General features: G+C 42.6%; 1 protein-coding gene across 3 annotated transcripts; it reads right to left on the bottom strand.

Moving 5' to 3' along the window:
- Positions 1-263: 263 nt before the first annotated feature.
- BAAT (bile acid-CoA:amino acid N-acyltransferase) lies at positions 264-12,659 on the bottom strand. Of its 3 annotated transcripts, XM_057498891.1 has the most exons (5): positions 12,539-12,630; positions 11,623-11,767; positions 6,188-6,810; positions 5,751-5,953; positions 264-2,878 (listed from the first exon to the last, which is right to left on the bottom strand). In XM_057498891.1, the coding sequence occupies exons 3-5, from the start codon at positions 6,648-6,650 to the stop codon at positions 2,285-2,287; spliced, it is 1,260 nt and encodes a 419-aa protein (XP_057354874.1). In that variant the 5' UTR covers positions 6,651-6,810; positions 11,623-11,767; positions 12,539-12,630; the 3' UTR covers positions 264-2,284. The 3 variants fall into 3 exon arrangements, with proteins under 3 accessions (XP_057354874.1, XP_036744355.1, XP_036744353.1); XM_036888460.2 differs by lacking the exon at positions 11,623-11,767 and having other exon boundaries at positions 12,539-12,659; XM_036888458.2 differs by lacking the exons at positions 11,623-11,767; positions 12,539-12,630 and adding an exon at positions 9,790-10,019.
- Between the last annotated feature and the right edge of the window lie 1,398 nt (positions 12,660-14,057).

The raw sequence follows: 14,057 nt of genomic DNA on the forward strand, positions 1-14,057 counted from the left end.
TGGGGCAGAAAGGTAGATATATTGATTATATCTTTTATTTTTTAACTTCTGTTATGAAAAATTGCAAGCACACATAAGAGAAAATATAACAAACCTCACTGTATCAATCATCTACATGTAATAATTGTTCACACTTTGCTGTATTCCTGTAGTATTTTAAAACAATTCCCAGATACTGCAACCCTTTACCTTTATGTCAATATGTATCTCTAAAAGTGACTTTTTTGCATAACTGCAACACCATTAGACACCTTACAACATAATAATTTCTTAGCATCATTTAATATCCAGTCCATGTTCATATTTCTCTAATTGTCCCAAAAATGTCTTTTTACACTTTGTTCAAACCAGGCCCACACATAGCATTTGGTTGATAAGACTCTTAAGTCTCTTTTCGTTTTGCTGTTTAGTCTGAAAAATGTTAACAAATTTATCTAAACTATGTTAAGAAAATCCTCCATTGTACATGTAAATCACAGGGGTAGCAAAGAGGTCTCCATCTCATTTCTAGAAAGGCCTTTCAATAGCTCAGTTTTCTTGCTTGCTTTTTTTGTTATTCTTTATTGGAATAAAGTTGATATACAATATTAGTTTCAATGTATAATATAGTGGCTCGAAAATTATATATATCACTAGATGCTTGCCACAAAAGGGTACTTCTCTTACCATACTAAGATATTACAATATTATTGATTATATTCTCTATGTTGTACTTCCAGTCCTATGACTAACTTATTTTACAATTTGCAGTTTGTACCTTTTTATCCCCTTCACATATTTCACTCATCCCCCAGCCCCCTCCCTATGGTAACCAACAGTCTGTTGTCCATATTTATTTTTTAGCCTCCACATAGAAGTAAGATCATATATATGGTATTTGTCTTCTCTGCCTGGCTTGTTTCACTTGGCATGATACACTCTAAGGCAATCCATGTTGTCACGAATGGCAAGGTTTCCTTCTTTTTCTTTGGCTCAGTAATATTCCATTGTGCTTATGAATTACATCTTCTTTATCCATTCATCTATTGATAGACACTTTGGTTGCTTCCATATCTTTGTTATGGTAAATAATGCTGCAGTGAATATAGGAGCGCATATATCTTCTCGAATTAGTGATTTTGTTTTCTGTGGATAAGTTTCCAGAAGTGGAATTGCTGAGTCATGTGGTATTTCTAGTTTTAGTTTTTTGAGGAACCTCCATATTGTTTTCCGCAGTGGCTGCATGAATTTACATGCCTTCTACCTATCACCCTCCTGCCTGCGAGTAGGAGGGTTCCGTTTTCTCCACATCCTTGCCAACACGTATTTCTTGTCTTTTGGCCAGTAGCCATGCTGACTCGTGTGAAGCGATATTTCTTTGTTTTGATTTGCATTTCCCTGATGACTAGTGCTGTGGAGGATATTTTCATGTGCCTATTGGCTAAGTGTATGTCTTCTTTTGAAAAAAGTCTATTCAGGCCCTCTGCCCATTTTTCGTGTTCTAGAAAATATGTGTGAAATTCTGAGAAAACATAAATGGCCAGGTTGGCTCCAAAAGAAATTTTAAAACTGCAATTAGTCAGTGTGAGAAATTTACCTATTAAAATGAGATGAATAAGCAAAATTTGTCCATAATATATGCAATTCACCTAACAGATTAAAAGAAGAAATCATTATGGAAATAATAACTAACCCTGTTATAGTAATTGCTACATGCCAAGTATTGCTCTAATTGTTTTAAATATATTAATTAAATTTCAATAAATGCTACAATGACACATGACTGTATTCAATTCCATTCCTGATTAAAACTGTAAAGAAGAAATATATTTTAGGAGTAAAAAACTATTCTAAGAAAAATCCATAAATTTCTACTGGAAATCTAGAGCAAGCGTTACATGTGATGGGGGTATTAAAACTTTTCATATAAAATGTCAGAAACTCAACTCAAAATATTTTAAGCAGAAAACACATTTCCACAAGTAAAGTTCCAGAGAGTTTATCTAGATTGGCAATTCTTGGATCCAAGATATCCCTAATAGGGGTACAAAAGATTATTCAATTTGCAAGGGTATCACAGTTTTGAAATAGCAATGTATCCTCATGCATATAAACTAAGATTCGATTTACAAAAAATGCAAAGCACATATAAATGTGTCAGAAATACTTAAGATGACCTGTGTTCTGGTCCCTTGATTTTATCCAATTTCCTTCCAGTTAATCAAGATAATTGTGAATCTAAACACCCTCCTGCCTTATTGTCACTTTGGTGCCTCACCGCCCCGACACCAGCCTTAGCCCTTGCTCAGAGTTTGCTCCTGGTCTGAACAAGGTGTTGCCTGAAGAATTTCTGGATCTCCTCCCAGGAGTGCTCCTGCGCTGCCGAGTGAGCGGGAGGGTCCCCTCCCCAGACAACGGGCCAGGGAGTGTTGTAGTTTCGGGAAGCATAGCACAGGGGCCCATAGGGCGGCTCTATGAGGTGGCCTGCCCCAGGATATGCCAGCATCCTTCCATCGTTTCTCCCGTGGCTCCACAGCCGGTGAAGGGCCTGCTCAGCATATTCTCTGCTTTTGGTGCATTCGTCATTCTCTCCTACTATGAAGAGGATCGGACCCTGGGCCTTTTCAAGAGGAAGCACACTCTGCTGATTCTGCTCATCCTGGGGGTCCCCGGCAAGGTGGAGGAACCGCACAAGCCCCAAGACGTCCATCTGTATGCGTTCTATAAATAAGCAGATGGGCCTTATAACCATATCCTTATACTTGAGCGGAAAGTGAAAGATGGCAGTGCTCCCATTGATGCAGATGGTGGCTACCACCTGCTTTAAGAAGCAGGCCATGGCCAGCCCGATCTCTGCACCTTTGCTCACGCCAATCACTCCAATTCCTGGCCTTTGGATCTAAAGCACAAAATAAAGGGAACCCGTTAGAGGCCATACTCTGAGAAGGAGCTGTCTTACAGGCAGGTAAGCTCGTCTGACAGAGTCAGCAAATACAGCATGGGAGTCCTGGCACTCAGGTTTACAAGCCTCTGTGACTGAGAACATTACCTACTTACCCTCTCTAAGCTTTATTGTCTTATCAGGGTGTTACTATTACCTACCTTGAAGGACTATTATGAGGAACAAGTGAAAGAAATAAAATCTCTTCATCAAAGGCAGATTTCCACAAAAGCAAAAAGGGTCTAATGCACCAGAATTCAACATCAAAGAGGTAGAGGCAGGTAAGCTTTCTGAAGAATCAAATTCTTCTCACCAGCTAGGAAAAGAGGTTTCCTGGGTTCTTTCAAAATTTTTTTTAAGTGTAATTCATATATAAGTAGCATTTTACAGCTACAAAGGTTTTGAACATCCATTCATCCAAGAGCTAATCCCCAAAGCATTGGGGCATAAAGATGAAAGACTTGGATTCTACAAACTATTGGATTTGAGTACCCAGTCCAACAGGAAAGGCAGTGGGTCACAGGAAGAAGTCATGAATTCTGTGGTAGGCTGAGGGAGCAGGTGGGATGAAGTCTGAGAGATGAATGAGGGTAGGAAAGGCATTCTGAACAGACACAGCAAATACAGAGTGACCTGACGTGTTTATTTTGCTCCCAGTTGTGTCCCCAGCACCTTTCTGTCATCAGAATCACATGAGGAAAACCTTTTTAAAATTGCAATTTTCTGAGATTATTTGAGTTTCTACTTCAATGGGTTTGAGTATGCCCAATCTGATACTATAAAATATCCCTAGGAAAATCCAGTGTGCATCCACATTTGGGAACCATCAATGTGAGGAACAGATGGGCTTTAGGGACAGGAAATTTATTTGTACACTCTTGTGGTGTCCAAGGTGAGTGATCTACAACAGTGGTGGGGAGGCTGAAGAGGGGGTGGTGCAAAGAGAGTCAGGAGTAGAACCTAAGGCACTCAGGGATTGGTGGACGATGCAGGGAGGAGGAGGAAGAAACCAGATGGGCAAAGGTGGCAAGGTGGGTTTATAAGAGTTTACTCTGTGCTAGGCCCTCAGCTAAGCACTTCGCACATATAATCTCAGGGAGTCCTTGAATGACAACACTGAGATTCAGGAAGGTTAAAAGTCTTGCTCAAGGTGACAGCAGTCTCAAGGAGCAGAGGAGTGACACTGAACCACTTCTGATGAAACTATATCCAAATTGAATCGTGACAATTTCTCCTCCATGTCACAAATAGTTAGATTTGAAATGAAAAAAAAAAAATCAAAAACATTTTACCTGGAACTTCCTTCCTTCTAGGCAATCCTTTAAAAAGAGCCAAATATGCTTAGACAAATTGCACATAGATTTGAAGATGATGTTGATAATGATCATGACATTGAAGGTGAAGATATTGATGATGCTCCAATATCAATATCAATAGCCTTTCTCTCCTTAAAAAGAGTCAGGCTCTCCAGGGAGAGGATGATACAAGTCTCAGAGTCAGGGTAACAGTGGTTTGGAGCAAAGACATCACCAGAAGGGCTGTGTTGCTTACTGGACATGTAGTTTGGACACATTACTTAATCCAAGAATGCCTGCCCTTCCAAAAAATGAGAATGATAACCAACAGAACTTCACAAGGTAATTTGAGCATGAAATGAGACAGTGTGTATAAAATATTTAGCATAGACTAAAACAAACGAGCTTAATAAATGTTAGCTGGTATGACTGCTTTATCATGTCAGATTGAACCATAAGAAATAGCTGGTGTTTGAACATTTCTGAACTAGGAAATGATAAATTAATATCGTTCAACTTAATAGAATGTCAGCCCTGACACCTGACCATGTGATATGTAATCCTATGTTTCTTTTTTTTAGTCATTAACACAATTATCAGTACTTTGGGACTTCTTCAAGAGAACTAAATCATAATTCATCTGATATTTAATTTCTAGAAAAAGCTGGGTTATGAGATGCACTAATCCAGTTCTTCTCAAACTTGAATGTGCATATGAACCACCTGGGGACCTTGTTAAAATGCAGATTCTGACTCAGGGATGAGGTCTGAGAATCCACCCACAAACAGCTGCCAGGTGATTCTGAGCCCTGCACATGGCCAACACTTTCAATAGTACAATGATACTTCACAACGTTCTAAGATGATCCTTCCTTTCCCAATTCCTTTCCCTAGCCTGGCTCCTGGACGCTTTGTTTAGGCTCAGTTCTCTCCCTAGACCTGAAACTAACTAAAGAGCTAGTTGAGCTTCTTGCTGGTAGTTGTGCTTTGATCTCATGGCTCAGCCCTAATACTGAGCTTCTGCATTGTCCTGAGTCTCGGGACTCTTCCGTGTGACCGCCTCTAGCATTACCCCTTGCAGATAATCACTGAAACTTGAGAACATGTCAAGCCAGAGAATTCATGATTTGAAGACAGTGGGCTGATAAAAGATTGAAGAGCTAATGGTGCATATGTCACAAGCACTTCAAATGTAAGGAGTCTTGGCTTTTTTTTTTCATTGGAAATAATCATAATCTATCATCATGTATTATTGTCTTTGTGCCAGTAAGCACCAAGCAGATCCCTTATCAACCCAAAATCTTACAAGATAGATATTATCACCCCTATTTTAACTGTAACTACCACCTGGGGGGTAGTTACATGAAGAAGAAATACATTCTGATGTTGGTTTGGATTTGTTTTTTCAGTCTCTAATCCCTCCCTGCCTGTGCTATGCCCGTGTCTGAACAGATTGGTGAAATAGGCAAAGCAGAATTTGTGATTTTTTTTTCTGCTGTAATGTGGCAAGGTAAAATGAAGAGTGTTTTAAATACCTTGGGATGAGCGAGTAGCAAGTTGGCAGCTTCCTCAAAATATTCCAGGTCCACCTCCATTGGACATTTGGGCAGATCTTCATAGGCGATATAGGCTAATGCCAGGACGGCAAAGCCACGGGCCGCCAAAAGACTGGCCCGAAATTCAATCAGACCCCCAATGCCCCCAAATAAATCAATGATTCCTGGGAAAGGGCCTTCCCCTGAAAGCAACAAAAAGAAAAGAGAATGGGGTCAGCAAGCGCAAAAACAGGTTCAGGTGGACAGCGGTGAAAGAACAGCTGAGCAAAGTGAACACCACCCTCAACACACACACAAACGGCATGCTTGTTTTCAAGTACTGCCGGAAGTACTAGATGCCCGATAATTTGATGCCCTTTTCTGGGGGGATTTATTTTGGTAACAATATTTTCTCTGGCACCAAAGCTTAGTCATACCTGGAGGTAGAAAAAGGGCTCCTCGCACGCGACCTTCTCGGACCTGCAGCCGCTGCATCCCGGGGACGGAGAACCATCGCTGCACCTTCTGGCTGGCCCTGGGCTGGCTCATGGTCGACTCATCCAGACTAACTGAGTCACAGAGGTCCAGAGTGACCCAAAAGGGGCTGTTCATCACATCCTGCTTTAACAGCCTCTTGAAAGACTTCTCAGGCTTCAGAGACCAGAAGAGGCCCATCGGGTGGACGCCCACATAGTCGCCCCCAAGTGAAGGGCTCTGCTGCAGGTCCAGCTCCCCCGCCTCGTTAGCCCTATAGTAGGCTTTGGACCGGAACAGATTCCCTTTCTCATCCTTTAGCGATGCCTTGAGCGTCACCATCTCCAGTGGGGGCAGGCCTGCTGCTCGGATGTGAACTGGCTCATCTACAAGGGCACTTGCGGGGATGGCTGTCAGCTGGTACATTGGCAACTGGCGAAGGGCCCTGGAGGGGTGTTTCCGGCAGTGGGAGAGGAGACTGTGAGTTGGAGACTTAAATGAGAAGGTCTGCGAAGGTCCAGATCAGGCTTCTGTCAGGTCTGGCCAAGTTAAACTTCTGAAGACTTAGTGTAAAATACACGGGACACTTGGAGGTGGGAGAAGAAAACATACAGTGAGTCCTTGGTATTCTTATTTTCCACACAAGGAGACAGATCAAGTTACATGCATAGAGAATCATAAACAATTAGTAGGAGAACTAGAAATTCAAGCTAGACCTGACACCATAGCTTCCTGCTGTGTCCGTTATAACACTGCAGTAAATCCTACTTTTGTGGTTCTGAGTAAATGCAGGTTTAATTACTCAGCTGAGATACTGTCCACAAGACCTGTTTCACAGGGGGTTTGTTAGGACCCAAGGGGGAAATGTGTGATAGAAGACTTCTTAGAGGAAGGATTGGTGCTACTTTTCAACCCCCACCTCCACCTGGGGGGTAGTAACATGAAGAAGAAATACATTCTGATGTTGGTTTGGATTTCTTTATTCAGTCTCTAATCCCTCCCCGACATTGTACAACCCAACTCCAGCTCCCTTCAGAGTTCCCATTACTTGTTCTATTTAAGAGAAAATAAAACATCACGATCTTGTCTCTGCTTTTATGCCTTTCCAATGGAGTGAGAAATGTCAAAATGTGGTAGTAAAGAGACTATAATATGCATTTGACAAGCTATTTTGTACACTGCTCCATTATGAGCAAAATTTGGGATATTTCCATCTTCCTCTCTTCCTTCCTTTTCTCTCCTTCCTTCCCTCCTTTCTTCTATACCTTGCTCCACAAAGGATTTGAACAGACAACAGAGTAAAATAAAAATAAAGTAGAATCTGGGAAAGTATGAACTAAAATCAGAAGTACTCGTCAAAGAAAACCTGCAGCATGAAAAGTAGAGCATTTTGTGGGCTCTAAGTATGGCACTGAATGAGTGGTAGCCAAAGGGAGAAAGGCCACCTGCTTTCGTGATTCTTACAGAAAAAGTGACCACTTCCTCAGATGAAAAAAACAAGAGAGGCCTTTCCAATATTTAGCTCTATAAGAAATTTCTCATATAAGACATGGACATTAGTATGCACCATTTTTTCCAACAATACCATCACACAAATTGTAGTAATAGTGTTCCTCAAAGAGCTTGATTCTCCAAAGGATCCTTGATTTCCTTTTATGGAGGGACGCAAAATAAAGGCTTTGGGGTTTAAATTTGTGAACAGAAAAACTTTTGGAGAAAATAAACCAGCTCTGGTGGAATAGGGGCAGAAAAGAGGCTCTTGATGCCCAATTCTTTGCTGCAAAAGGGGGTCATGGCAAGGAGGAGAGAGTCAAGGGCAAAATGTCTTTTTGTGCTTATTTTTAAAAAGTGATTATCTGCAAAGGACAGACTTCCTTCCAACCTGATCCCCTATCAAAACCCAGCATTAGTGAATATTTACGTAAACCTAAACTCATAGTCAATGGGATCATTTGAATAAAAAGAATGGTTGTGACCATTTCTCCTCAATACTGAGAGTTCTTGACAGAACAAGATGGCCTCAATTCAAACCTCATGGATCCCTCATTCATGTTAGAGAGATGGGACATAAAATATCAAAAGGAACACCCTGCATCCCATACGACATTTGGATGCTCTATAGGGAATTTTCGATCTGACCCTTCCTGCAAGCCTCAGTATCTGAAGTTTCCTTTGTCCCCCAAAATGAGATTGTTAAAAATGCACAACTAATTTCCCCCATTACTCAAATTCTTTCCCATTCTTTTTGCTGCTAGGTGCTAAAGCCTTTTCTTTTCAAGCCCCTTTCATGGTCATTATTCCACTTGACCCTTGCAACAACCCTGTGGAAATGAAAAATTATTACTCTCTTTACCTTATAAATTAGGAAATTGAGCTCAGCAAATTAAGTGACTTACCCAACTTTGCTTATCTTTTGTCGTTAACAGTGAAGCAAGAATTTTAACCCGTGCCATCTGACTCTCCTTATAACCTTGACTTATTTTCCCCAAATGAGAGTAGAAAAATGAAAACTCATTCTTTTCCCAGCCTGTCCCTCATTTTTTTTCATCCCCACTACTTTTTCCACTTTAACTTCATCTTTTCCTTCCCCTGACTCTGAAGATTTTAAGTAAAGTACAAACTGGGGAATGGTTTGGCAGGACTGATAATGGAATAGTAGGATTAAATTTCAGTCCACAAACCCACACATGCACAAAATGTAATGTTTTTCTAGTTTTCTAGATTCGGAGTAATTTCTGTTTTGAGTCCTTGTTCCTCTAGGTGGTGGAGATGTTAATCACAGAAGTGAGAGCACCATGCTTTTTCTTGGAGCCCAGCTAAGTCCCCTGTGAAATCTACAGTGCTGTGAAAGGCTTGCAGGCGGGAGATCCTGCTCAGACATTATGAATCCTTCTACACCTACTTACAATGTATGCCATGGGTTCCACATTCAGATGCCTACAGGGACCAGGCAGGTAAAGATAAAGTCCAGAGATAATTGAAATATACAGCTCTAAGGAACTAAAGACTACCTGCCCAATCTAAAAGCATTCAAATGTACTTTACTAGAAAAATACAAACCCATAGACACCAAACAACAACAAGCAAAAACAAAACAAAACCCCTCAAGGTGAAACAGCACACACAGCTGTGACTTCTGGAATTCACATAGTCCGTTAGGCTTTTTGAAACGCAAATGTTTCAAAAAAACAGATCTCTTATTTTTCTCTTTCTGTGTGCCATCCTTTCCTGAGGCAGTGAGTACTAACTGGCCTCCCTCAGGTGAGAAAAGAACAGCAAGGTAAAATGGAAATGCCACAACATACGTGTGGGAGGTGGGAGGAGCGGACACGTCCGCTAATATTGCCAGGAGCCTGTGGAAATTAAGCCTACCCCCAGGACCCGAAGCCCTCAAACTTTGTCCCTATCACCTCCCACCATGCTTAATCTTTATCGTGTTTTCCTGCTTTCCCTGTATCGTGTTTCTATTGTCTTACTCTCAATTGGATCCCAACTAATCCACATATTGTGGTGGGGACTAACACCTTTGTTAGTTTATAAAGCTTATTACCTGTCAGAGCCGGACCTTCACAGATTTTCCCAACAGGTTTTAAGAAGGCTTTAATGCTTTCCTGTCCACCACTGCATTGTCCTCATCCTCAAAGCCCCGAGAGTGTTCAGGGACATCCAGCTTAAGGGGACTCTCTGTCCTCTCAGCTCTCCATGATGCCACACAGAGCACTTTGGATATTACTGAAGCTTATATTAGAGTCATGCCTGCTGAGTTTTCTCTCTCCTGTTAATCTGTAAAGTTCTTGAGTGCGGGATCCCATCTAGTTTTCCTTTGTCACTTTCATGCCCATGGAGCCCTTCACGTTTCCAGGAATCCAAGAAATGATTGACTGTGCTGTGCTCTCCATTCCCATAGTCTCTCCTGCTTTAACCCAATTCTGTCTCCCTTTTTACAGTCCTTTTTGCTCCCCAGTCTAATCTCTACAATGTTATCACACGTATCTTTACAAAATGCAAAAATATTGGAATTGCTCTCCTGCTTTATACTCCCGATGGCTGTCACATCCATTTGTGGGGAAAGTGGAAATCCTTTGACCTAGCATTTAAGAACTTTTGCAGGGAAATGGCCCCACCATGCACCCTGAAAGACCTTCCATGTGTCCACAGGCAAAGCTTGAACCCCTTATGACCTAAATCTGGTTGGAATGCCTTGTGATGGCCTCAGGAACTTGGCAAGATAGGCAGTCTTCAGAGGAGGCTTCACAAGATTGATCCCTCATTGTCTCTCCCTACACTGTGGGAGGCTGCCATGAGGCAGTGTCCCCATCCACCTTCCTAGTTCCAGAGCCATAGGACATTCGATCTTACCCCTATCCCCCTTTAGCTGCAGGCTCTGTCAGCACTTTACTGCAGCCTAGAATTGTTGTCTCAGCAACAGGGTATTTTAAACTGTGTTGGTGCCCTTTTATTTCAATGCCATCCTGTTGGTGTGTGAGACAAAGACCCAGAGAGCTGGCACCTTTGGCTTCTCTTGCCTTCACTATCTATGTAAGTAATAAATTGAACCTAAAAGGGCTCATTCTTTCCTTACCAGCTGAATCTGTTGTTCTTGGACTTGGACTTCCCTTTGTGTTTGACACTTTTCATAATCTAATCCAATCAAGGTATTTTACGACCAACTCCAATCTCTTTACCAGACTAGATTGTAAATTATGCCTCAAGAGCAGGAATTATACCTTGGTCAGCACTCTATTCCTCAGTTCCCAGAAGAGTGCCTGGCACATGGTGATTGCTCAATAAGTGTTTGAGAAATTAAATGAAAGAATACATGAGAAATGAGAAATAAAAAAAAAAAGTAAAATTTCTCAGAGTATATGAAGAAGAAAGAACAGAAGCCCAAATTAATTTTTATAAGCTACTTATGAACATGGGAGACTGCAAAATCCAATGGAATAAAATGTATCAATTCTTTGCCACAGAGAGCAGGGCTCTGCACACTGTCAATGACACCAAGGATACAAAGCAGCCAGAGGACAAGAAATGAGAACTCAGCTGCCTCACACAGGACCAGCCCTGCAGTGGTGGGAGATGGAGCCCTCTGCAGTATGGAAGCAACCCGATAGGAGCTGAAAGCTGAAAGCCATATTGGTGAGCAGGTTCTAGACTTTCAGATTCCTAGTGTGCAGGGGATCAAGCCTGCACCCCTGGAAGGCCCCTGGCCTGTTAGAATAAAGGCAGTCCAGAAGTGGTTGGACCCCACACAGCGGGAGACAAGGAACAAAGAGTAAAAGAGAGCAAAAGATCACCCAAAGAATTCCTAATCAGGAAGAAAATTCCATTCCGCTTAGGTACCTGTGGGGTAAATCGCAGAATTTCCAGAATTTCCCACCTGGCCTTAGTCACTTACATATCAATAGGTGTTTACCACTGTAACCTCCCACAGCCTCCTGGGCATGATGTGGAGAAATGGACATTCTCTCCTCCCCTCCATTCCTGGTAGGTAATTGGTCTGGCATCTGCTAGTCACCAAGGACCCACGCACGGAGTTCCTCCTGGAAGGGGTGGTGGGAAAGTGAGCGTCCACCTTGGCTGCAGAGATACAGAGCACCAAGCAGTCTTGGCTAGAGGGGGCCAGGGGAAAAGGCAGAGCAGCAGCCAGAGGAGACAGACAGGGCTGGGCCTAACCAGCGAGTTCAAGAAAGCTGTGAGCAATAAAAATGGTTTCTCCCAACCTACCCTTTCCCTTGACTTATTTCGGTTTCACCGATTTCATAGGGGATTCACTCCTGGTTGGGAACACCCTTCCCTCCAGAGCTACACTACCTGTTGTTTTTCTTTCTTCATAAAGAGCCCTCCTCCCCCTCCTCCCAAGCAACAACTGCCAGAGAAAACTTTCTTGAGTCAAGAAAATCTCTCCACAAGTTCACATTAGCAGGACCCTGACTTTTGCAGCCAAGTGTGCATTTTGCCTCCAAAACAGTCTCTAAACAAGGTTAGGTGGATGCATCTGACATAAATCTGCATTCTCAGCAATAAATCACCCAGATAGCAATTGCTGGTCCTTCAGGGCACTGTGCTACCCACTAAGATTAAAAGAAAACACACAGCAAAATGAAAGCAGCCTCCTTCCTGGATACCCAGCTGCTGAAATCAGGAAGCAGACCTTTTCTACCAGGCCAGGACAGCCCTGACTTCCCCAACACTCACCTTGAATTCAGCTGCAGGAAACAGTCTGGAGCAGGACAGCTTGCTGAACCAACTAGAAGTACTGGGCACTTGCCTCCTGCTCACTAATGTTTATCATTCAAAACTCTCCAGCCTACCATTCAAAACAGAGATTGTCTCCACAGAAACTGCCAGCTGCTCATTCGTTTTTTAAGTTCCCAGGGACAGGGCTCTTGCAGGGTTGGGCTCTACAGGTTCCCACAGGAGTCTCATATTTCATCACATGGTTCTGGTTTCTAAGCCTGTTCCCCTGACTCCTCCTCTCCACTTCTGGTTCTAGTTTCCTTTGCTTCAATTCCTTCTTTATCACCACCTCTAAGTCAGTGATTTTTAGGCAGCAGCCTTTTTGGTGATTTCTAAGAAAGTGAGAAGCAACACTCTAAGGAGTGATGTGGGCTTAAGACTCATCTGAGGACCCTGTTTGGTAAAGAGTCCCGTGTCCTGCATAAGGTTCTGGGATCTGAATTTTTAACAGGGGATTCTAAATAGCCCAGTTTGTGAACCACTCTTCTAAGGGAAGCAGAAGCCCTCCCAGTGCAAAATGCCTCCTTAGGACCAGAACCTCTTACATCTACCCCATTGTTAATCCCATCAGTTGATGTCCATTGTCAAGCTGCACAAATGATCCAATTTACAGATAGAAGGTTTTGCTTTCAGGTTGGGGATTTGTTGAGAGGGGGAGGGAATGTCTTTTAATTTTTGCACCTCTTATAGCCAGGGAAATGCAGTTTGGAGACCACCGGTCTCTGGAATCAGAGAGGCCTACATTAGAACCCTGATTCCCTTACTATCTATTAGTGGGACTGACCCCAGGCAAATTACTTAACTTTTCTTGTGCTTTAGCTATCTAGTTTGTGAAATTTCTAGTATGATAAAATGTACTAAAAGTGAAATACAAGCCTTGAGGAGAAAGGGCTGATCTTAGAAGTCGTGGGCAGATTGGAATGTCTGAGAGAAGAGGATGTTTTGGCATCCAGCTCTTACCAGTTCAGAGGTCCCTTGGCAGGATAGCAAGGCTCCCAGATTAGTAACTTATTCCCAGGATCAGATCCTGGGATGAGAGGTGGGGTACAGGAGGAATGCAGCAGAAATAGTCTTGTTTTTACTAAAACTCTAAGCACAGGATAGGGTGGGCAAGTCATGATGCTTTAGTACCCTGGTGATAAAGTGAGAAGTAGGTTGAACTGGTACAGAGCCAGGCCTTCTCCACTCTGCTGCTCAGAACAGAAGGCATCAGGGAGCCCAGCGCTCACAGTCCCTCAGGGGATGTAGCGAATGAGGAGTGGGACAGTGACTGGGGCACTGGGCGGTAAGCTGCTGACCACATGTAAAGGAGTCTTAGCAGTTGTCAATAGCAGCTGTGAACCAAGCAATAAAAGACTGAGGCCCTCTGAGGCAGGAGGAATTCCACCTCCAGTGTCAAGGCAGAAGCATCAACTCCTCCTGGGCTTGCTCTGCAAATTTCCAACCCCCACAATCACATGAGCCAATTTCTTAAAATAAAGCAGTCATTCTCTCTGTCTTAGTATGTGGGCAGGCTAAAGGAAGATAAGAATTATTTTAACAAAGTCTGTCTGTTTAGAATTCCCTAAATCTCAACTTATTATCCTTGATGAT

The sequence above is a fragment of the Manis pentadactyla genome, chromosome 3 (assembly GCF_030020395.1).
Source record: "Manis pentadactyla isolate mManPen7 chromosome 3, mManPen7.hap1, whole genome shotgun sequence".
In the NCBI taxonomy this organism is placed as follows: domain Eukaryota; kingdom Metazoa; phylum Chordata; class Mammalia; order Pholidota; family Manidae; genus Manis; species Manis pentadactyla.